The 25,326-nt window shown below is 50.2% G+C and overlaps 1 protein-coding gene across 1 annotated transcript in view; it reads left to right on the top strand.

Moving 5' to 3' along the window:
• The window catches only part of LOC140387105 (glutamate receptor ionotropic, kainate 5-like), a 409,927-nt gene that overhangs the window by 279,662 nt on the left and 104,939 nt on the right, over nt 1–25,326 (top strand). The window contains exon 6 of the mRNA XM_072470114.1: nt 17,887–18,039. Within this exon, the coding sequence (XP_072326215.1) occupies nt 17,887–18,039 (153 nt within the window). The remainder of the gene's footprint in view (nt 1–17,886; nt 18,040–25,326) is intronic.

The following is a 25,326-nucleotide window of genomic DNA, read 5'->3' as shown; positions in this document are numbered from 1 at the left end:
CTATCCCTCAAACGTGGGATAGGATAAGAGTCTGTTCTTGTAACTGCATTCCCCTTTCTGTAGTCCACACACAACCGTTGGGTACCATCTGGTTTAGGTACCATCACTATGGGTGAGCTCCATTGGCTGCAACCCACTTCAATTCTGCCATTCTTCAGCCTACTCTCAATCTTTCTGTTCACCTGTGCCAATTTTAAAGGATTAAATCTATATGGATGTTGTTTGATAGGAACAGCATTTCCCACATCTACATCATGTATCGCCATTATAGTACTTCCCAATTTATCTCTACAAACTTGCCCATGTGATATCAATAACTCTTTCAGGTCAGTTCGTTTTTCCTCTGGAAGGTAACTTAACAATTCATCCCAATTTTTAAGAACATCCTCATTTTCCAATTTAATTTGAGGTATGTCAAATTCACAGTCATCTGGATTTGGTTCATCACTTTGAGTTAGAGTCATTAAAACCTCCTTTTTCTCTCCTTCCCTTTCAAAGTATCTTTTAAGCATATTCACATGACACACTCGGTGAGTCTTTCTTCTATCTGGTGTTTTTACCACATAATTCACCTCACTTAATTTCCTTTCAATCTGATACGGTCCACAACACCTAGCTTTTAAAGGCTCACCTACCACTGGTAACAACACTAAAACTTTATCCCCACTGGCAAAACTACGAACTTTGGATTTTTTGTCTGCTACCCGTTTCATCACATTTTGTTCAACTTTCAAATGTTGTCTAGCCAATTCACCTGCTCTATTTAATCGTTCCCTAAAATTTGACACGTAATCCAGTAGTGTAATTTCCGATTTCTCACCCACCAATTTTTCCTTAATCAATTTAAGTGGTCCTCTTACCTCATGACCAAAAATTAGTTCAAAAGGACTAAATTTGGTAGACTCATTAGGTGCATCCCTAATTGCAAACAATACGAATGGAATTCCTTTATCCCAATCCTCTGGATAATCTTGACAATACGCCCTCAACATTGTCTTTAATGTCTGATGCCACCTTACTAACGCTCCCTGCGATTCTGGATGGTACGCAGTTGATTTAAATTGTTTTATTCCTAAGCATTCCATAACTTCTTTGAATAATCTTAAGGTAAAATTTGATCCTTGATCCAATTGAAATTCTGTGGGTAGTCCATATCTAGTAAAGAATTTAAGTAACTCCTACACAATCTTTTTAGCTGTAATATTACATACTGGAATGGCCTCTGGGAACCTAGTAGACACATCCATTATAGTCAAAAGATATTGATTCCCATTTTTTGTTTTAGGAAGCGGTCCTACACAATCAATTAGGACCCTTGTAAAAGGTTCCTCAAATGCTGGAATGGGTATTAAGGGCGCTGGTTTTATCACTGCTTGAGGTTTCCCGATTACTTGACATGATTGACAAAATTTAACTACATCTTTATGTAGTCCAGGCCAATAAAAACGTTTCTGGATTTTAGCTTGAGTTTTCTACTCACAACACCTCCTTTCTATACCTTACCGGCAATACTACTTGATGAACTTCTGCCCACTTTTCATCCGCCTGCATATGTACAGGTCTCCATTTTCTCATCAAGACATCACTTTTACGGTAATAACACTCTGATACACTCTCAGATTCCTCTTCTGTATATGCTTTCTGATATATCCGTTTTATTTCTACATCTTTCTGTTGTAACTCCGCCAATTTTCCTGAACTAAAAATATCTGCCTCATCCTCCACCTGTTCTTGTTCTTTTTCAACTATTTGATCAAAAATCGTTTCTGATAATTGCACTTCCACTTCATCTTCACTCTTTGATTTCTCCTCTTGTCTTAACCCGTACTAGCCTCCCCGAACAGGCGCCGGAATGTGGCGACTCGGGGCTTTTCACAGTAACTTCATTTGAAGCCTACTTGTGACAATAAACAATTTTCATTTTTCATTTCATTCAACCTGTGTCTTTGCGACCTTGTTCCGGCACAATCCGGAAAAATCCCAAGATATTCGTCCTTCAACACTTCAGTTGTCTGATTTTCCACTGGCTTATCAACCACAGTAGTCATCACTCCCACCTGCGATCCAGCTATATTATTACCCAAGATAAACTGTATTCCTGGACAAGAACATTTCTCTATTATTCCTACTACCACTTCACCACTCTTCACTGGACTTTCCAACCTTACCTTATATAATGGAACGCTACTGCTCTCACCCTGAATTCCACATATTACCACCTTTTCTGGCAACATTCGTCCCAAACTACATAATTCCTCATCTCTTACCATTAAAGATTGACGAGCTCCTGTATCTCTTAAAATTGTGACTTCTTTACCTGCTCCTCCTGATACACATGAGTAAATTTTACCCACACAAGTAAATTCTTTGAAGACATCTGGCACCTTCTTATCAATTACTTCTTGAACAGGCTGTACAATCGTTTGCACCTCCTTCGCTTCCCTTGGGACTTCCTTTACCACTCTAACAAACCTCATTGTCTTATCCTGTTTTACCACATCAGCCTTCCCAGTGCTTTTCTTCAACCACCAACACTGTGACTTTACATGGCCTAGTTTATTAGAGTGAAAACATTTGAAATTTTTCATTTCTCTTCCACCCTCCTGGATTTCTTTTTTAATCTGAGGTACACTCTCTTTATTATCTCCCATCAGATCACCTTTGCCTCTGCCACTTGAGTATTTCTCATGTCCCCAGTTTCTATCCCTCACTGGCTGAAACTGATGTCAGAAACCAATCTTTGATTTATGAACTAATTCATAATCATCTGCCATTTCCGCGACTAATCTCGCAGTTTTAACCCTCTGCTTTTCCACAGAGTTTTCACTACATCAGGAATTGAATTTATAAACTCCTCCAAAAGTATAATTTCTCTGAAAGCTTCATACGTTTGGTCTATTTTCAAAGTCTTTATCCACCTATCAAAATTCTCTGTTTTTGCCTTTCAAACTCCATGCATGTTTGACCAAATTCTTTCCTTAAATTTCTAAATCTGTATCTGTAAGCTTCAGGCACGAGCTCATATGCACCTCAGATGGATTTTTTCACCTTCTCATACGTTCCAGATACCTCCTCCGGTAGTGATGCAAACACTCGCTCTACCTACCAGCTTTGTTTGAATCAGTATTACCCACATGTCCTGTGGCCATTTCATTTGTTTAGCTACCTTCTCAAATTAAATGAAAAAGGCTTCTACCTCCTTCTCATCAAACCTTCGCAATGCTTGGACAATTTAAATAGATACCCACCATGTCTTCGACTATGACGCTCTGTCTCACTATCCTCATCAATCTCATCCAATTGTATGTTTCCCTTTGCGTCTGCCAATTTTAACTGATTTTCATGTTTCATAGCCATTTTATGAAGTTCAAACTCTCTCTCTTTTTCCTTTTCCTCTCTATCTCTTTCTTTGTTTCTTTCTTCTCTCTCCTTTTCTTTTTCCTCTCTATCTCTATCTCTTTCTTTGTTTCTTTCTTCTCTCTCCTTTTCTTTTTCTCTCAATGCATATTCAAGCTGCTTTAATTATTTTTCATGTTCAAATTGCTTAATCTGCAACTGGAGCTTTGCCATTTCTAATGAGTCAGAATGTATCTCAGGCAAATTTAAATGCTCAGCTACCGTGGTAAGTACCTCATCTGTCCGCATTTTGCCTGGCAATATTAACTGCAATGCTTTTGCCATATCTAACAGTCTGCTTTTAGTCTCTGTCCATAAGGTATTGCGTGTTACCGTGTCCACCCCCAAAAACTCCTGAACCTCTGAAAGAGCCATTGTCCACCACACACTCCCCATTTAAACTAAAATACCACACCTGAAAAGCAACCACAATATGCTAACCCCTCACTGTCTTTAAGTTCGTTAAGCCAATCCAATAGATAGACTCATCACGGATGAGCCCCCAAATTTACAGAACCCCAAAGTGTTTCATGGAGTTCAACCGACCCACAACTTGTAATAGATTGTGGTGTGGGAAGCACACGGCGTACTCTCCAGGTGTGATACAGCAGAAATGAGCAAGTGGTTTTTAAAACAAAACAATGTTTATTCTATGAACTCAAGTTAACTATTTTAAAACAAACATTGAATATCTTAACACCCATTACTTCAAAGATAACCCCAAAAGACTACAACACTAATTACTCCTTCAAACTGTTCCTTTAAACATCCAAAGACTTCAAACCTTCAAAAACAGACATTAGGTTACATTCAATATATTTATATTCTTTGGATTGCAGAAATCAACAGACCAGCTCTGTATTTCTTCCTGCAGCTCACAGCAAAACACACAGACACTCCCAGCTGCCTTCTCAAACTGAAACTCAAAAAAGAGGAAGTGAGCTCAGCTTCCCCCACCCTCTGACATCACTTCAGTAATATGATCAGCTCCATTTCTTCAAGGTACATTGCTTAAATATCCATTTCTTAAAGGTGCTCTCTCATGTCACTATCTTGCCGCACGAGACTCAATAAAGATCCTGGTTTGACAAGTCTCTCGGTGTTTGGTGGAATCCTTTGTAAGGTACAGAAGACCAAACACAACATGGTATCACGAGTGCTGAAGATTTAAAGATAGCGACAGCAGTGACAACGTTAGGCATTTGGCTTGAAGACCGGTCTAGTGACTGCAGCCTGAGGCGACCCAATGCATAAGAAAATGCTGAAGCTCGAGATGGACGGACTGAGGGCCCCCCACCAGCTTCAGATGTCCGGGAACGTAGGTGAGAACTGGCGGCTGCTTAAACAGCACTTGGAACTTTTTTCATCGCCTGAAGAAAGGAGAATTGCATTGCTGCTAACGGTAGCAGGTCCACAAGCCCTCGAACTTTACAACTCTTTTGTGTTTGATAATGAGGAGGATCACAAGAAATTTGATGAAAGTGATGAGACACTTTGTTCCCCAATGAAAAGTGAGATGTTTGAGTGTTACATATTCCATATGCATACCCAAAGACTTGTCTAATCATTTGACAGTTTTGTCACAGACTTGAGGCGAAAGGCCCAGTCAGCAACTTCAGCGAGTTGAAGATTTAGTGCTGGAAAAAGCAGTGAAGATTTGACAGGCGAGCGAGATACCTGCACAGGGAATAGGTGTATTCTGCTCAAGAAAGTTTGACGCCAATGCAGAGGAAGAAGCCAGCGCCATTAGTACTATGACATGCATCATGAAGAAACGTGATCTCAGTGCGGGTGGCCATTTTAAGCAGTCGACTGCCATCTTGTGCCAGAAGTGTGGCACTTGACATGCCCCACAACAATGTCCGGCCTTTGGAAAAGTTTGCTCCAGGTGCGTCCGTATTGGGCATTTTGCAAAACATTGTTTTGCGCGTTCTCAAATGGGCCATGCACGAGCGGTGCATGCAGTTGATGAGATAAATACTGAAGAACAGTTTTTCATTGATCTCATCGTGGCGAGGAACCAGAAGAGTCCGAAAAAGAATAATGAAAACAAAATCTTACGAAAGACTGAAGATAGTAAGAACTCACCGAAGACCTTTACCTCTAAATTGAAATTGATAGGGATACTAAACAATTCCTTAATACAATGTGACTTTGACCCCAAAGCGACAGACAACCTCGTAAGTTGGTGTGCTTTCAATAGCTGAACATGCAGTGGAAATTCGTTGATCGACCAGGGTTGATGATAGACTTTGGGGCAAGAACTATGGAGACCTACGATGTTTGCGAACTAGTGCTCCCCATGGCAGGCATGCGGCACACACCACTTTTTCATATCGTGGACATGGCTGTTGACTCCGTCCTAGGGGTAAAATCATGTGAATCCCTGAATCTAGTCGAGCGACTGTGCCCCAGAAGATGGCTGGTCAGCTGAACACTTTGGATCTCGACAAGACATCACAGTGTGCACTGTTCATGAGGATTTGGAAGAAATCCAGGTGGAGGACAACGAATCAGACAAGAGGACGGGACAGCTGCTGGAACGTGCATCGTCTCAATTGCATGATACAAGGTCATGATAAACCCATATTACAACATCTGCAAGATATCCGTGTTAAATGGACAGAGCATGGGAATCCATGGAGCTTCACTCTGGAGTTTACATTTGAACCTAATGAGTATTTCACAAATGAGGTAATCACTAAAATATATCAGTTGGACTCGCGGCCGCTTATATCAGTCTTTGCTGAACCACAAATCATCGGCTGCACAGGCTGCAAAATCGACTGGGAGGTGGGATATGTAACGATCAGACCAAAGTAGAAAGGTCGGAGCACTCCCAGAACAGCGACAAGAATTGTACCAAAGGAATCGTTCTTCAACTTCTTCAGTCCCACTGAAGTTCCACAGCCAAGCTACGGCGACCAAGCAAAAGGCTCACTTTGAACTTGCCGCCCTATTTCGTGAACAAATAATTCCATACGCAATGTTATATTTTTCAGGTGAAATCATTGCAGATGATGCTGACTCCGATGATGATTACTACGAATATCTGCTCAAAGATGTCGACAATGATGCAGAAAGTGATGGCATGGAAGGTGAGACACATGAAGACCACTATGAACTACTTTCAGATCTCTTTTCCAGCAGCACAGACAGGCTTACTGATAAGGCTCCAGGAGCACTACTCCGTTGGTCTGGAAACAATGATGAGGTGGTCACGGGGGACACCCAGACCTCGCTGGACTCTGTGGAGAATGGGAGTCTGGAGGTGGCACATTTAGAAATTGAAGCTGCTGATACAACAGAAGATCAGCCATTGATTGAGCCAGAGATGGAAGACATCATCTCCGTATTAGAGAAACTTGTCTCAGAGGTATGTGGAGATCCGTTCCAGGTCTTCGAAACGGTTCCTGTAATTCATTCCCAAACCATCGACGACACCGATGATGAATGGGAAGACATCAATGACGACTGTGATAACAGCGACTTGGAGATTGTAGTAGTAGGCAACTCTGAGACTGACCCTGAGGCAGAGCTGAGAACAATTTCATTCTGCAGCTCCACCGATCACTCACACATTTGTGAGTTTGACCAAGATGACCAGATGCCTGGATCAGCACAACCAGAGAGCTTTGTCATCTCGAGTGACGAAGAGCAAGTGAGCGATGCTCCAGTGAGCCAAGAAGTGCTGGCACTTGTAGCCCCAGTTCCAACCTTCACTCAGGCACCAGAAACCGAGGCCCTCCAACATGTCAGTGAGGCCACAGGAGTGGGCATGGTCATACCACCCAAAGATGACGTGACGCCTGAAACTCTTCAGACCTCTCAGCACACGGTAACAAGCAGCACCTCACCAGAGGCTGCTATGTCAAAACACAATAGCAAGAGACGGAAAGAAATACATCATTGTGTCCTCAAAATAAAGATAAAGATAAGATAAAGATCCTTTATTATCACAAGTAGGCTTACATTAACACTGCAATGACGTTACTGTGAAAAACCCCTAGTATCCATATTCCGGCGCCTGTTCGGGTACACAGAGGGAGAATTCAGAATTCTCAGCTGGTACGGGAATTGAACCCACGCTGCTGGCCTTGTTCTGCATCACAAACCAGCTGTCTAGCCCACTGAGCTAAACCAGCCCCTACAGCCCCACCCAGCTAAACCAGAGGGGAAGGAGGAGAAGACTGAGAGAGCTAGCTCATCCCATTAACAAACCAGCAATGAAACAGTCGCAAGTAGCAAACAGCATGCAAGGAAGCGCAAAAGAAAGAGACTGGTAACACAAGCATGGCAGTCAAAGAACAATACAGCACAGGAACGGGCCCTTCAGCCCTCCAAGCCTGCGCTGATCACGTGCCCTATCTAGACCAACCGCCTGTATCCTTCTACACCCCATCTGTTCATGTGTCTATCCAGATAAGTGTTAAAGGTCGCTTACGTATCTGCCTCAACCACCTCACCTGGCAGTGCATTCCAGGCCACCACCACCCTCTGTGTAAGAACCTTTACCCGCACATCTCCACTCAACCGATTCCCCCTCACCTTATCATAGATTATCATAGAATTTACAGTGCAGAAGGAGGCCATTCGGCCCATCGAGTCTGCACCGGCTCTTGGAAAGAGCACCCTACCCAAGGTCAACACCGCCACCCTATCCCCATAACCCAGTAACCCCACCCAACACTCAGGGCAATTTTGGACACTAAGGGCAATTTATCATGGCCAATCCACCTAACCTGCACATCTTTGGACTGTGGGAGGAAACCGGAGCACCCGGTGGAAACCCACGCACACACGGGGAGGATGTGCAGACTCCGCACAGACAGTGACCCAGCGGGGAATCAAACCTGGGACCCTGGAGCTGTGAAGCAATTGTGCTATCCACAATGCTACCGTGCTGCCCATTACCGTGCATGCCACCTTGAACTTGTGCCCCTTGTAATTGTCATTTCCGCCCTGGGGAAAAGCCTCGAACTGTTCACAATATCTATACCCTTAATTTTATAAACTTCTATCAGGTCACCCCTCAGCCTCCGTCTCTCTTGGGAGAACAATCCCAGTGTATTCAATCTCTCCTCATAGCTAATACCCTCCATGCCAGGCAACAGCCTGGTAAACCTTTTCTGTATTCTCTTCAAAGCCTCCACGTCCTTCTGGTATTGTGTGACCAGAATTGGGGACACAATTCCAAATGTGGCCGAACCAACGTTCTATATAACTGTAACATAATTTTCGAGCTTTTTACTCGATACCCCATCCTGTGAAGGCAAGCATGCCATATGCTTTCTTTGTTAAGTAATGGGTTGAGAGACATTGCAATTAGTTGTCTCATTTATGTTAAGTATCCATTAATTGACACTGATATGTAAAGGGGCTTCAGGTGGCCTCTGTCAGGTAGTGTGTTGTTAAGAGTTTTGTGCAGAGGCTGTGGAAGTGAAATAAATGTGTGTTGGTGAAAAAGGAACAGAACTTTAGACTCTTCATTTCACAGCAACTAAAACGTCTAACAATTGGTAGCAGAGGATGGTTGCTGTGTAAATGTGAAGATTTGAAAGATACAACTTTTCAGATCAAACCAAGGAGTGAGTGAGAAGGAAAAAAAATAAGATACATGGCTGAACCGAGGATAAAGATGGCTGGATATGACTATCCTCCCTTATTTTCTGAAAGGGAATCGTACGACCAATGGAGAAGTGCAGTAGTTATGTGGACTAAGGAACTGCTTTGGGAAAGAGAAAACAAGGTATGGCATTGGCTCTTTCTCTACCTTATGGCAGTAAAATCCGAAACAAAGTGCTTTCTGAGCTGGAATTGGAAGAGTTAGACTCAGAAAAAGGTCTGGAGACTTCATTACATTATATGGATAAGATTTATAAGAAAGATGACTTGTTAAGTGCGTATGAAGCATGGTCGGATTTTGATAAGTTCCGGAAAATGGAGGCTATCTCCATGGAAGACTATATAATGGAATTTGGCAGACTATATAAAAGGTTGCAGAAACACAATCTGGAATTTCCACAGTCTGTGTTGGCCTTTAAATTACTTGACTGTGCTAGAGTGAGCAACATGGATAGGCTCCTGGTTTTGACAGGAGTTCAGTTTACTGATAAGCATACCTTATTCAAACAGATGACAAAAGCTTTACAAAAGTTTCTGGGGAAACATTCGATTCCGGTGGCTCTGATGACCCAAATAGGTCAGCCTGCAATAAGGCAGAATATGGAAGATACACTAGTAACAGGATGGCAAAATCGTATGGCTACGAACAGGGCTCAAGACTATAGAAGGAGACCGAGACAAGGAAATTATGAAGACAGAAACCCAGTTAGAACCTACAATAGGAAGATGAACCCCAGAAATGCACGGGGCATGAAAAATCGATGTTTTCGATGTGACTCAATACCATTATGCTTTCAACTGTCCAACTCGTTATGATAGAGTGTTTGAAGCGACACATGACACGGAAGAGTCAGAAGAGGAAGAAGATAATGACCAGAAAGAAGGCATTGTCCTATTGACAAGCAGTTTTACGCCGGTAATGAGGGTGTTGGTTGCAGAATCCTTCAACTGTGCTGTATTGGACAGTGGCTGCACATCTACTGTGTGTGGAATTGACTGGTTAAAATGTTACCTGGACTCTTTGAATGCTGAAAATCGTAACAAGGTTAAGGAATTTGAAAGTTCCACAAGTTTCAGGTTTGGGGATGATAATACTCTGAAGTCGCTGAAAAGAGTGGTGATCCCTTGCAATATTGCCGGAGTGAATCATTTCATTAGCACGGATGTTGTATCAAGTGAGATACCTTTGCTTCTGAGCAGACCGTCGAAGAAGAAAGCACACATGAAACTGGATATGGAACAGGATAAGGCAACAGTTTTTGGAAAGACGGTGGACTTACAATTTACACAGTCGGGACACTATTGTATTCCATTACTGACAAATAATTTTTCAAGTAGAGTGGTTAAGGATGTGTTAATGGCAGTTGAAAATGGGACTTTAGCTGATAAAAAGCTTGTGGTATTAAAACTGCATAGGCGATCCTTAACTTCCGGTGACGGCGGGCGGGAGGCAGCCGCGGGTTGGAGGGCTCCCGTTCGGGAACGGCATTGTCAGGGGTTAACGCCCGGTCCTAGGGCCAGCGAAGGCAGTAAAAGTCAGGAGACAGCACGGAGGAGAGGACCGTCAAAGACCAGCAAAAAAACGGCCGTGAAAAAAGCGGCTGAAAGTCCGTTGGGGAGTGGAAAGGTCACCGCGGGGTCAGCAAAGGAAATGGAGGCTGGAGCACCAGGGGAGGCCGCAGTGCTTATGGCAGAAGGAATAACTAAGGTGATGGCTGCGGAATTCGAAAAGCGGTTTGCCAAATGCATGGAGACGGTGAGGAAGGAGATGAGGGAGGTTTTGAGTGTGCTGGTGGAGGAGGCGGTTTCCCCGGTGAGGACAGAGGTGGCGAGCGCAGTGGCGGAGGTGTGGGAGCAAGGGGAGGCGATGAAGGAAGTGGAGGAGATGTTCTTGCAGCACGGTGATCAACTTGCCTCGATGGGGAAGGAGAGGCGGAAGGTGATGGAGATTAACAAGGATCTGCGAGGAAAAATGGAAGACCTGAAAAACAGATCCAGGCGACAGAATTTGAGGATTGTGGGGCTGCCCGAAGGAGTTGAAGGACCGAAGCCGACTGAGTATTTTGCCGCGATGCTGGCAAAACTATTGGGAGAGGGGGAGGATCCCTCCCGATATAAACTGGATCGGGCTCACCGGTCGTGGAGGCCTGTACCAAAGGCGAGTGAGCCGCCAAGGGTAGTGACTCTGTTCTTCCGTAGGTACAGTGTGAAGGAGAAGGTCCTGTGCTGGGCCAAGCAGAAGCGGGTGGTGCAGTGGACTGGAGCTGGTATACCTGTGTACCAGGACTTTATGGTGGAGCTGGCGAGGAGGCGGGCTGCCTTCAACCGGGTGAAGAGAGAACCGGACATGAGCAAGGTGCAGTGCGGCATTGTATATCCAGCCAAGCTGAGGGTGAATTATAAGCTCAGGGACTTTTATTTTGGAACGGCGGAAGCAGCGGCGGAGTTTGCGAAAGCAGGACTGTGGCAGAACTGACAAATTGAGAAATGCCCATGTGCCGAGGTAACCTCATGACTGTATTTTTTTTTTGTTTTTGTTTCACTGCGTGCGGGTGTAGGGGCTAAAGGAGCCAATGTTGTATATATTTGGACAAGGGAAGTGATGGGACTTTCACGCGAAATGAGGGCTCTTTGGGGTGTAGGTGGATATGCGGGGTGTGTGTGCTAAAAGGGGATCTCTGGGATTTCCTAGGGCCGGGAAAGGGGGAAAGGGACCCGGGCGGGGGCCGCCACGCTGGCCAGTTTAAGCCGGCCAGTGAACGGGAGTGAGGTGGGGGGGGGGGGGGGGCTGTGGCCATCGGAGCCTGGCAGAACAGGGTCCTTTTTAGCCGGGGTGGAAAGTTGGGGGGAAGGAACCGAGGTTGGGAGGAGGAGTTTTACAAGAGGCAGTGGACGGGAGGAGCTGGAGACTTGGGGGTGGGGGGGGGGGGGGGTGGGGTACAACTCTTGGGTATCATGTACGGTACTCTTTCAGAGGCTGGATGGCGTTGAGTGTAGGGGGGAGGGGGAGTGGACTCTATAGGTCAATGGTGACCATGGGCGGTCCCGGACTCCTTTTTCTTTTTCTCCTTTGTTTTCTGTTTCCACCGTGGGAGGGTTTGGTTTATTGGATGCATATATTGAGAGGTGGGCTGTTGTTTGGGGTGGTGGAAGGATGGGATCGTTGGTATTGTTAAGGGGATTGATTTTGTATTTGTTACCGTTTACTGTCTGTGGATGGGGTGTAAACTTTTGAAGGAAAATGTGAAAATGGAGAATAAACAAATTGTAAAAATTTTTAAAAACTGGATAGGCAATTTGCACATACGTCTCCTCGGAGGCTGAAAAATTTATTAAAGGATGCAGGGGTAACGGATGACGACTATACTAAACTGATAGAACAGGTTAGTGACCGCTGTGAAGTTTGTAGGAAGTACAGAAGGACACCAGCGCGACCGATAGTAACCCTACCTTTGGCCAGGGATTTTAACGACATTGTGGCCATGGACCTTAAGATCTGTGATAAAGCAAATAATTTAGCATTTTGTAGATTTAGCAACCAGATTTAGTCAATCAACGATTGTACGAAGTAAAGAAAAGAGAGTAATTCTGGATCAAATCGTGGAAAAATGGATAGGGACAGGAATGGGTCCACCGGCAGAATTCCTTACGGACAATGGGGGAGAATTTGCTGATGATGAGTTTAGGAATATGTGTGAAAACATGAATATCAGAGTTATGAATATGGCTGCAGAAAGCCCATTTAGTAATGGTGTCTGTGAAAGAAATCATGCTGTCATCGATGACATGCTTCGGAAAATTTTGGCAGATCGACCAAATTGCAGGCTGAATTCAGCTTTAGCATGGGCAGTACAGGCAAAGAATTCATTGCAGATGGTTAGGGGCTATAGTCCTTATCAATTAGTGTTTGGTAGAAATCCTAAAATTCCGTCCATTTTGAATGACCAGCCTCCAGCTTGGGAGGGGACTACAATTAGCTCTGGTTTTGCTGAACATTTAAATGCATTACATAGCAGTAGAAAAGCTTTTTTGGAAGCAGAAGTCTTTGAAAGAATTTGCAGAGCTTTAAGACATAACGTACAGCCATCAGATGCCGTTTTTCAGCAACGAGACATGGCATACTATAAGAGAGACAATTCTAATGAATGGAAAGGCCCAGGGAAGATCATAGGCATAGATGGCAAAACAATTATTTTGCAACATGCTAATCAAACTGTTAGGGTTCATTCATCAAGGATAATGGGCACAGATTACAAATTTTCAAATTTAGACAATGCAGACAGACTTGACGAGGAACCAGAATCATCTGGTATGCATGTGTTACAGAACTATAAGGACCAATTAACTGATATAGACAGGGTTTCTGTGGAGGAACACAACACTTCTGGTGAATTAAAACAGGCCATTTTTCTGAAAGGGCAACTGTCAAAAGTTGATACAAAAGTGACATACTTGCCTGAAGGGTCTAGTCAATGGAAGGATGCAACTGTTATTAGTAGAGCAGGGAAGGCCACTTGAAAGTATAAACATTGGTTGAATGTACAGCATTCAGGGGACGGAGTCAAGACAATGGATTGGGAAAACGAAATTCAAAAATGGAGGGCACAGAAATGCAGTGCCAGTTCAGATAGTACATCGGATAGTGAACAGGTCCGCAGGAAAAGGTCGAGAACTATTGAAAGGACATCCCACAGCAGAAGGGAAAGATCAAGCAGTAGCAGTACAGAACAAGATACCAGGCGGGAGAGGGGACGTAGTTTATCAAGATCTCGGAACATGAGTAAGACGACGAATACTAATAGGAGTAGAAGCCCACATGCACGTGAGATTTTGGTGGCTTCAAATAAATTAGATGAAAAAGTTATTAAAGAAGCTAAACAGCAAGAATTGCATAGTTGGAGTGAATTTGGGGTATACACGGAAGTACCGGAAAGGGGACAAAGAGCTCTATCTCACAGATGGATTTGCATGGAAAAGGTTCTTCCGGATGGAACTTGTAAGGCAAAGGCCAGGCTTGTGGCAAGGGGATTTGGAGAAAACTTAGAAGATCAGGATTTAAGGGTAGATTCACCTACAGCAGGAAAGGTTATTTTAAAGATCTTCTTGGCTCTATTAGCCACAAAGGTATGGGAATGCAAATCTATAGATATAAAAGCTGCCTTTTTGCAGGGGCATCAGCTCCAGAGAGACATTTTTCTCCGGACTCCTAAAGAAGCAGCTAACACAGAAGGGGTACTCTGGAAGTTGAACAAATGTGTCTATGGATTAAATGATGCATCTAGAGTCTGGTATTTTTCGGTAAGGTCAGTTTTGTTAAAGTTAGGCTGTTGCCAGTTGAAAGTAGATCCTGCAATGTTTTACTGGCACTATAAAGGAAATCTTTCTGGCATTTTTATGATGCATGTCGATGATTTTTTGTGGGGTGGGACTAGTGATTTTGATGCTATTGTAATCTCTGGTTTGAGGAAAGAATTCAGGGTTGGAAGTCAGGCTTCCGGTGCATTTAAATATATTGGACTGGAAATTGGACAGACTAAGTTAGGGGCAACTTTACGTCAGCAATCTTATTTGGAAAGCATCACCCCAATAGCAATTAGTCGTGGCCGAGTTTCACAAAAAGACGCAATGGTTTCAAAGATAGAAAAAGAGCAACTGCGAAGTTTAATTGGGCAACTGGTTAGGTAGACAGACTAGACCGGACGTGAGTTTTGATGTCTTAGAGTTGAGTACAAAAATGAATAATCCCAAAGTGGAAGACATAATAAGAGCAAATAAAGCGTTGGCCAAATTAAAAATGCAGGAGTGTGTTTTGAAGTTTCCGGTTTTAGGTGACCTTAAGCACTTGAAACTCATAGTTTATAGTGATGCGTCCTACGCAAATTCATGTGATGGAGTTTCAAGCACAGGAGGTTTTATAATTTTCCTTTTGGGGAACAATGGTAAATGTTGCCCACTTGTGTGGGAAACAAAGAAAATAAGGAGAGTGGTAAAAAGCACTTTGGCTGCTGAGACGTTAAGCCTTGTAGAGGCGGTGGATATGGCTTTTTATATTAGTATGATATTGACAGAAATTTTGGGATTAGGGGATTTGGGTAATATACGTATTGACTGTCACATTGACAATAAATCCCTGTGGGAAAATGTGCACTCTACAAAAAGTGTCAATGAAAAGAGGTTACGGATAGACATCGCAAGTTTGAAGCAGATGTTGGACAGAGGGGAAATAACAAAAATTAACTGTCAGACTGTTTTACGAAAAGAGGGGCGCGTTCACAGAAACTTTTGGATATTGTTAATGAAGGGCGCTTGTTTCTGTGACTGTTTTTTTTTCTTTCTTGTCCAAACAAAAAAGAAACGGGGGGGACATCATGTGTGTGTTTTTGAGTTTCTTGAAATTTTGTTTTCACCTAATTATTACTTTTTTCTCCAAGGAAGTGTTAAGTAATGGGTTAAGAGACATTGCAATTAGTTGTCTCATTTATGTTAAGTATCCATTAATTGACACTGACATGGAAAGGGGCTTCAGATGGCCTCTGTCAGGTAGTGTGTTGTTAAGAGTTTTGTGCAGAGGCTGTGGAAGGGAAATAAATGGTGTTTGGTGAAAAGGAACAAGAACTTTAGACTCTTCATTTCACAGCAACTAAAACGTCTAACATTCTTTACCACCATTTCCACCTGTGCTGCTACTTTTAAGGATCTGTGGACCTGCACGCCCAGATCTCTTGGGGTCTCTGTGCTCCTGATGATTCTGCCATTTAATTTATAGCTCCTACCCGAATTGGATGTACAAAAACGCATCACCTCGCATTTATCTGGGTTAAATTCCATCTGCCATTTCTCTGCCCAATTTTGTTGTATTCTCTGACAATCTTCATCACTATCCGCAACTTCTGCAATCTTAGTATCATCCGCAAACTTGCTAATCAGGCCCGCTATGTTTTCTTCCAAGTCATGTATATATATTACAAAGAGCAGAGGTCCCAGTACTGATCCCAGCGGAGCACCACTAGTTACAGACCTCCATTCGGAAAAACACCCTTCCATTGCGACCCTCTGTCTTCTATGGCCAAGCCATGAGGGGCCTTATCAAATGCTTTACTAAAGTCCATGTCGACAACATCCACAGCCCTTCCCTCGTCAAGCACTTTTGTCACCTCCTGAAAAAACTCAATGAAATTAGTGAAATTCCCTCATACAAAACCATTCTGTCTGTCACTAATAAGAACATTCACTTCCAAATATATATAGATCCGGGGCAGGATTCTCCGAAGCCACGCCAGCTGGGAGAATCGGCGCTCGCGCCATTTTTTCACGCGACGCCGTCCGATGCCAGCGTGCGATTCTCCAAGGTGCGGAGAATCGATGCCGTTCATGCTGGCGCGTTTGGCGCGACGCCGGTCGCTGCCCGCTATCCACGGCCGGGCCGCCGATTCACCGGCCCGGATGGGCCGAGCAGCCGCGCGTAAACGTCCTAGTCCCGCCGGCGCCGTCCACACCTGGTCGCTGCCGGCGGGTACTCGTTGCGAAGGCTTGGGGGGCAGCCTGTGGGGGGGGGGGGTTAGGGGTCTCCGTTCCCGGGGGGGGGGCCTCCGATGGGGTCTGGCCATCGGGGCTCACCCATCGGCGGGCCAGCCTCTTCCCCCCCCGGGCCTACTTCCTTGCGCGACCGGCCCCAGAATCCCGGCGGCATGTTGGTGAGGGGCCGGAGCGCTCCGCGAGGTTACCGCGCATGCGTCGGTTGGCACCGGCGCCACTGCGCATGTCATCGTTGGTGCCGGCGCAACGCGCATGTGCGGATCCCGCGACGCCCAGTTCGCGCCGGGATCTGCGGCTGGAGTGTCGCGAACCACTCCAGCGCCGTGCGGGCCCCCTGTAGGGGCCAGAATTCGACGTGGGAGCGGCCTGTTCACGCCGCCGTAAAACGCGACGGCGTGAACACTCTGCTCCATTTCAATCCTGCCCCCTATCTCTGAGAATCTTTGCAAACAATTTCGCTATCATTGATGTCAAGCTCACTGGCCGATGATTGTCATGGACACAGGCCTTCCAAAGGTCCACCGCAAAGAGCAAGAGAAACAAGAGGTTGGCACGTAACCCAGTCTTCAAAGAGGCTGGCAAGAGCTGGAATGATCACAGAGGTGATCCCGTGAGGGAGGCACAAAAATCTGTGTAAAGAAAACGGACACTGACCAGGCACAGCGTGTTAATGGACACCTTAGGAAAATTGGTTCACGATTGTCTGAAGTTTTAAGATCAATGTTGCTTGTAATATTTTGTGAAGAAGGGGGATGTGGTGCTATGCCAATGGGCAAAATCATAGATGGATGGTGTGTGACCTCCAAACAGCAGGAGGCGGTGCAGACACACCATACGGTCTCAAGACCAAGGTCATGTGACCAGTGACTCCATATAAGGGCAGACACATCTGGTCATCATCAGATGATTGCAGATGGTGGTAAGACATAAAAGTGGATTGTCGGTGCTAGGTGTAGTTCCAGAGGAGTAACAAGGAAACTCCATGATAACAGATCGCTATCTTACCACAATAACGATCCTGGTTCGGACAAGTCTAGGTGTTTGGTGGAATCCTTTGTAAAGTATTGAAGACCAAACAGAACATCTGTCTCTCTCTTCCCCATCTCTCTCTCTCCCCACCCCCACCCCCCCCACCCCCCACCTGTCTCTCTAGCTCTCACTCTTTCTCTGTCTCTCTCTCTCCCAAACCATCTCTCTAGCTGTATATGTCTTACTGTCCAATTGTATTTCCCTCCTGCTTTCTGTTTCCCACTCTCAGCATCCCTGGGTGTTGGGCAATGTTTCCTTCAGTCATTGTGGCCTGTTAAAGATTACACTCTCTGATTCCAGCTTCCCTCTGCACTGATGTTTGATGCAATCCATGTTGTGGTGAATGCAGTCCGGCAGCTGAACCGCAGCCAGGAGATTGGTCTGAGACCCCTGTCATGCACAACCTCACAGATCTGGCAGCACGGGACCAGCTTGATGAACTACCTGCGGACGGTGAGTATGGGCAGTGCCCACCGTCTCGGCAGACAGAGGCTGACACAGTGTCACACTGATTCCAGGAAAACAACATCAATGAAAATGCTGAAAGTAAAGGAATACCACAAGAATCACTGGAGAGCTGACTCCCTCCACACCCCACACCCGGGCCATGTCTCCCACCCCCCCCCCCGACTCCACGGCGGGCCATGACTCCCCCCCCCACTCCCCGGCGGGCCATGACTCCCCCCCCCCCCCCCCCCCCCCCCCTCACTCCCCGGCGGGCCATGTCTCCCCCCACTCCCACCCCCCCATTCCCCGGCGGGCCATGTCACCACCCCACCCCCACCCCCCACTCCCCGGCGGGCCATGTCTCCCCCCCCCCACTCCCCGGCGGGCCATGTCACCACCCCCACCCCCCCCCACTCCCCGGCGGGCCATGTCACCACCCCCACCCCCCCCCGCACTCCCCGGCGGTCCATGTCTCTCTCCCCCCCCCCCCCACTCCCCGGCGGGCCATGCCTACCCCCCCCCCCCACCCACCCCCCACTCCCCGGCGGGCCATGTCTACCCCCCCCACCCCCACCCCCTCACTCCACGGCGGGCCATGTCTCCCCCCCCCCCCCACTCCCCAGCGGGCCATGTCTTCCCCCCCCCCCACTCCCCGGCGGGCCATGTTTACCCATCCCCCACTCCCCGGCGGGCCATGTCTACCTCCCCCCCCCCCACTCCACGGCAGGCCATTTCTCCCCCCCCCCACCCCCCGGCGGGCCATGTCTCCCCCACCCCCCCACACTCCCCAGTGGGCCATGTCTCCCCCAGCCCCACACTCCCCGGTGGGCCATGTCTCCTCCTCCCCCCCCAATCCCCGGCGGGCCATGTCTCCCCCCCCCCCCCCCCACCCCCCACCCCCCGGCGGGCCATGTCTCCCCCACCCCCCCACACTCCCCAGTGGGCCATGTCTCCCCCAGCCCCACACTCCCCGGTGGGCCATGTCTCCTCCTCCCCCCCCCAATCCCCGGCGGGCCATGTCTCCCCCCCCGCACTTCCCGGCGGGCCATGTCTCCTCTTCCCTCCCCCCCATTCCCCGGTGGGCCATGTCTCCTCCACTCCCCGGTGTGCCATGTCTCCCCCACCTAACCCGGCGTGCCATTTCTCCCCCCCCCCACTCCCCGACGGGCCATGTCCCCTCCCCCCCCCACTACCCTGCGGGCCATGTCTCCACCCCCCCCCCGCACTCCCCGACGGGCCATGTCTCCTCCCCCCCCCCCCCCCGCAACTCCCCTGCGGGCCATGTCTCCTCCCCCCCCCCCCGGCAACTCCCCGGCGGGCCATGTATCCTCCCCCCCTCCACTCCCCGACGTGCCATGTCTCCCCCCGCCTAACCCAGCGTGCCATGTCTCTCCCCCCCCCCACTCCCCGGCGGGCCATGTCTCCCCCACGCCCCAGCAGGCCATGTCCCCCACCCCACGTCCCAGCAGGCCTTGTCCCGTTCCCCCCCCCCACACCACTCCCCGGCAGGCCATGTCTCCCCCCCCTCCCCCCCCACCCCACTCCCCAGCGGGCCATGTCTCCTCTCTTTCCCCCCACTCGCTCCCCGGCGGGCAATGTCTCCTCCCCCCCTCCACTCCCCGGCGGGCCATGTCTCCTCCCCCCCTCCACTCCCCGGCAGGCCATGTCTCCCCCCCCCTCCCCCCCACCCCACTCCCCAGCGGGCCATGTCTCCTCTCTTTCCCCCCACTCGCTCCCCGGCGGGCCATGTCTCCCCCGCCTAACCCGGCATGCCATGTCTCCCCCGTCCCCCACTCCACGGCGGGACATGTCTCCTCCCCCCCCCCCTCCCCTGCACGCCATGTCTCCTCCCCCCCCCCCTTACTCCCCGGCTCTGCATGTCCCCCCACCCCCCCGACTTACCGGCAGGCCATGTCCCCCCACCAGCACTCCCAGGCGGGCCATGTCTTCTCCCCCCCGCCCCCCTCCCAAGCGGGCCATGTCCCCTCCCCCCCATTCCCTGGTGGGCCATGTCCCCTCCCCCCCATCCCCCTCCCCGGTGGCCCATGTCCCCCCTCTCCCACTCCCCGGCGGGCCATCCCCCCCCCCCCCCACACACCCCGGTGGGCCATGTCTCCTCCCCCCCCTCCACTCCCTGGTGGGCCATGTCTCCCCCACCCGCCCCACTCCCCGACGTGCCATGTCTCCCCCTCCCCCCCACTCCCCGGCGTGCCATGTCTCCCCTCCCCCCCCACTCCCCGGCGGGCCATGTCCCCTCCCCCCTCGCCCACTCCACGGCGGGCCATGTCCCCTCCCCCCTCGCCCACTCCACGGCGGGCCATGTCCCCTCCCCCCTCGCCCACTCCACGGCGGGCCATGTCACCCACCCCCCAACCCCCACTCCCCGGCGGGCCATGTCTCCCCTCCCCCCCACTCCACGGCGGGCCATGTCCCCTCCCCCCTCGCCCACTCCACGGCGGGCCATGTCACCCACCCCCCAACCCCCACTCCCCGGCGGGCCATGTCTCCCCTCCCCCCCACTCCACGGCGGGCCATGTCCCCTCCCCCCTCGCCCACTCCACGGCGGGCCATGTCACCCACCCCCCAACCCCCACTCCCCGGCGTGCCATGTCCCCTCCCCCCCCCCCACTCCCCGGCGGGCCATGTCTCCCCCTCGCCCATTCCACGGCGTGCCATGTCTCCCCCCCAACCCCCACTCCCCGGCGTGCCATGCCTCCCCCCCCCCCCCCAACCCCCACTCCCCGGCGTGCCATGCCTCCCCCCCCCCCCCCAACCCCCACTCCCCGGCGTGCCATGTCCCCTTCCCCCCCCCCACTCCCCGGCGGGCCATGTCCCCTCCCCCTCGCCCACTCCACGGCGGGCCATGTCTCCCCCCCCTCCACTCCCTGGTGGGCCATGTCTCCCCCACCCGCCCCACTTCCCGGCGGGCCGTGTCTCCTCCCCCCCTCCACTCCCTGGTGGGCCATGTCTCCTCCCCCCTCCACTCCCTGGTGGGCCATGTCTCCCCCACCCGCCCCACTTCCCGGCGGGCCGTGTCTCCTCCCCCCCTCCACTCCCTGGTGGGCCATGTCTCCTCCCCCCTCCACTCCCTGGTGGGCCATGTCTCCCCCACCCGCCCCACTTCCCGGCGGGCCATGCCTCCTCCCCCCCCACCCCCCCCCACTCCGTGGCGGGCCATGTCTCCCCTCCCCCCACTCCCCGGCGGGCCATGTCCAAGCAGGACCTCTCGGGTTGTAATCTCAGGATTACTCCCTGTGCCACGTGCCAGTGAAGCTAGAAATAGGAAGATAGAGCAGCTAAACCCATGGCTAAACATGAGGTGTCGGAGGGAGGGTTCCTGATTTCTGGCCCATTGGGATCTCTTCCGGGGCAGGTGGGACCTGTACAAGAAGGATGGGTTGCATCTAAACTGGAGGGACATCAATATCCTGGCTGGGAGGTTTGCTGGTGTCATTCGGGAGGATTTAAACTAGTATGGCAGGGGGTGGGAGCCAGAACGCTAGCTTAGAAGGTGTCAATACTGATGGGGAAATAGAGAACACAAATAAGAGAACATCACCCCCAGGCAGAGCAAAAAAGGTGACAAGTGTGAGAAGGGAGGTGGTCAATGCAGGATTGAGGGTGTTGTCACTAAATGCGCGCAGTATACGGAACAAGGTAAACGAGCTTGTTGCGCACATTGAAATTGGCCGGTACAATGTTCTGGGCATCACAGAGACGTGGCTGCAAGGGGATCAGGGCTGGGATCTAAATATTCAAGGATACATGTCCTATCGAAAGGACAGGCAGATGGGCAAAGAGGGCGGGGTTGCATTGTTAGTAAGGAATGAAGTTAAATCGATAGCAAGGAGCGATGTAGAATCAGAAGGCATAGAATCTCTGCGGGTAGAGTTGAGGAATCGCAAAGGTAAAAAGACCCTGATGGGAGTTATGTACAGGCCTGTAGTAAACCACTGTTCGTATATTATGTATTGAGGTAAACTGTTACTGTACTACGTGTATTGTGGTAAACCACTGCCTGATGGCTCCGCCTCCCCTCGGGCTCGGTATAAAGGTGGCCGACCTCCGGCTCTGCCCCAGTTCGGGATCAGTGGCCAGGGGGCTTCCTGTTTAGCTTATTAAAGCCACAGTTTTGTTCACTACTCGTCTTGTGTTAATTGATGGCACATCAATTTAATAAGCTAAACTTTTAAGATGAATTCATCGCTCAAGCCTGATCGCCTGGAGCTGGACCCACAGGCAGCCGACGCCACTGTGACATTCGCGCACTGGCTAAGCTGCTTCGAAGCTTACCTCGGATCCTCCACCGACGACGTCACCGACCTCCAAAAGCTTCAAATACTCAACGCACGGGTGAGCCCGCAGGTTTTCCTTCTTATCAGAGACGCCCCCTCGTATACAGAGGCGCGAATGCTGCTGAAGGGACAGTACGTAAAGGCAGTAAACGAGGTGTATGCCAGGCACCTCCTTGCCACGAGGCGACAACGCCCCGGAGAATCACAAGCCAAATTCCTGCGTGCCTTGCGGGTACTCGGCCGGAACTGTGCTTGCCAGGCGGTATCGGCTGTCCAACACACGGAGCTGCTCATCAGGGACGCCTATGTCGCGGGCATTAAATCCCATTACATCCACCAGCGCTTGCTGGAAGGGGATACACTCGGCTTCCCAGTGACAGTGCAGCTCTCAAACTCGCTGGAAGTGGCTTTCCAGAACATGTAGGCCTACACCTCCGACCACGCGGCACGCTCGTGGGCCTCTTGGGCGCTGCCATCATCCGACTCAAGTGTGGCGCAAGCTTGTGCCGTGCAGCAGCCCGCCAACTCTGGAAGCCCGAAATGCTACTTTTGCGGCCAGGGCAAGCACCCCAGACAATGCTGCCCTGCACGGAACGCCATTTACAACGAGTGTGGGAGGAAGGGCCACATCGCCAAAGTCTGCCAGGCCTGACCTGTCCCTAAACTTCCTAGGCCCAGCAGAGCTGCCTGTTGCCTGTCAGGGCTGCCCCCAGCAGCCGCGCCACCCGCCATGTGCGACCCGTGGGCACCGCCATCTTCGCTGCCACCCGCCATGTGCGACCCGTGGGCACCGCCATCTTCGCTGCCACCCGCCATGTGCGACCTGTGGGCGCCGCCATCTTCGCTGCCACCCGCCATGTGCGACCCGTGGGCACCGCCATCTTCGCTGCCACCCGCCATGTGCGACCCGTGGGCACCGCCATCTTCGCTGCCACCCGCCATGTGCGACCCGTGGGCACCGCCACCTTCGCTGCCACCCGCCATGTGCGACCCGTGGGCGCCGCCATCTTCGCTGCCACCCACCATGTGCGACCCGTGGGCGCCGCCATCTTCACTGCCACCCGCCATGTGCGACCCGTGGGCACCGCCATCTTCACTGCCACCCGCCATGTGCGACCCATGGGCACCGCCATCTTCGCTGCCACCCGCCATGTGCGACCCGTGGGCACCGCCATCTTCGCTGCCACCCGCCATGTGCGACCCATGGGCACCGCCATCTTCGCTGCCACCCGCCATGTGCGACCCATGGGCACCGCCATCTTCGCTGCCACCCGCCATGTGTGACCTGTGGGCACCGCTATCTTCGCTGCCACCCGCCATGTGCGACCCGTGGGCGCCGCCATCTTCGCTGCCACCCGCCATGTGCGACCCGTGGGCACCGCCATCTTCGCTGCCACCCGCCATGTGTGACCTGTGGGCACCGCTATCTTCGCTGCCACCCGCCATGTGCGACCCGTGGGCGCCGCCATCTTCGCTGCCACCCGCCATGTGCGACCCGTGGGCACCGCCATCTTCGCTGCCACCCGCCATGTGCGACCCGTGGGCACCGCCATCTTCGCTGCCACCCGCCATGTGCGACCCGTGGGCGTCGCCATCTTCGCTGCCACCCGCCATGTGCGACCCGTGGGCGTCGCCATCTTCGCTGCCACCCGCCATGTGCGACCCGTGGGCGCCGCCATCTTCGCTGCCACTCGCCATGTGCGACCCGTGGGCGCCGCCATCTTCGCTGCCACTCGCCATGTGCGACCCGTGGGCGCCGCCATCTTCGCTGCCACTCGCCATTTGCGACCCGTGGGCGCCGCCATCTTCGCTGCCGATACAGTGTCCGGGACAGGGCATTCATCAGGTCGGAGGTCCAGCGACTCCTGCAAGAGGGGATCGTTGAGGCTAGTAACGTAAAGGCAGTAAACGAGGTGTACGCCAGGCACCTCCTTGCCACCACCAGTCAGGATGTGGGGCAGAAAATAAATCAGGAGATAGAGAAAGGATGCAAAAAAGGCAATATCATAATAACCATGGGGGATTTCAATATGCAGGTGGACTGGGAAAATCAGGTTGGTAGTGGATCCCAAGAAAAGGAATTTGTGGAATGTTTAAGAGATGTTTTTTTGGAGCAGTTTGTGACAGAACTGACCAGGGAACAGACAATTCTGGATTTGGTGATGTGTAATGAGGCAGACTTGATTAGGGAACTTAAGGTGAAGGAACCCTTAGGGAGCACTGACCACAATATCATAGAATTTTCCCTGTAGTTTGAGAGGGAGTAGCTGCAATCAGATGTAACAGCATTAAAATTAAATAAGGGTAACTACAAAGACATGAGGGAGGAGCTGGCCAGAGTTGATTGGAAAACGAGCCTAGCAGGGAAGACAGTGGAACAGCTAAGGCAGGAGTTTTGGGGGGTTATTCGGGAGGCACAGCAGAAATTCATTCCAAAAAACATGCTAAGGGGAGGACAAGGCATCGATGGCTGACGAGGGAAGTCAAGGTCAGCACAAAAGAAAAAGAAAAAGCGTACAAAGTGGCGAGAATTAGTGGGAAGCCAGAGGATTGGGAATCATTTAAAAGAGAGCAGAGCACAACTACAAAATCAATAAGGGAGAGAAGATGAAATATGAGTGCAAATTAGCTAGTAATATAAAAGAAAATAGGAAGAGTTTTTTTCAATATGTAAAATGTAAGAGAGAGGCAAAAATAGACATTGGGCCACTGGAAAATGTGGCTGGAGAATAATAATAGGAAACAAAGAAATGGCAGACTGAATAGTCACTTTGCATCAGTCTTCACAGTGGAAGGCACCAGTGGGATGCCTGAGCTCCAGGAGAATCAGGGGGCAGAGGTGAGTGCAGTGTTCATCACTAAGGAGAAGGTTCTGGGGAAACTGAAATGTCTGAAGGTGGATAAGTCACCTGGACTGGATGGACTACACCCCAGGGTTCTAAAAGAAATTGCTGAGGAAATTGTGGAGGCATTGCTGGTGTCGTTCAGGAATCACTGG

The sequence above is a fragment of the Scyliorhinus torazame genome, chromosome 12, assembly GCF_047496885.1.
Source record: "Scyliorhinus torazame isolate Kashiwa2021f chromosome 12, sScyTor2.1, whole genome shotgun sequence".
Taxonomy (NCBI): Eukaryota; Metazoa; Chordata; class Chondrichthyes; order Carcharhiniformes; family Scyliorhinidae; genus Scyliorhinus; species Scyliorhinus torazame.
Note: the sequence above shows the minus strand (reverse complement) of the source record. Positions and strands in the feature narration are given on the sequence as shown.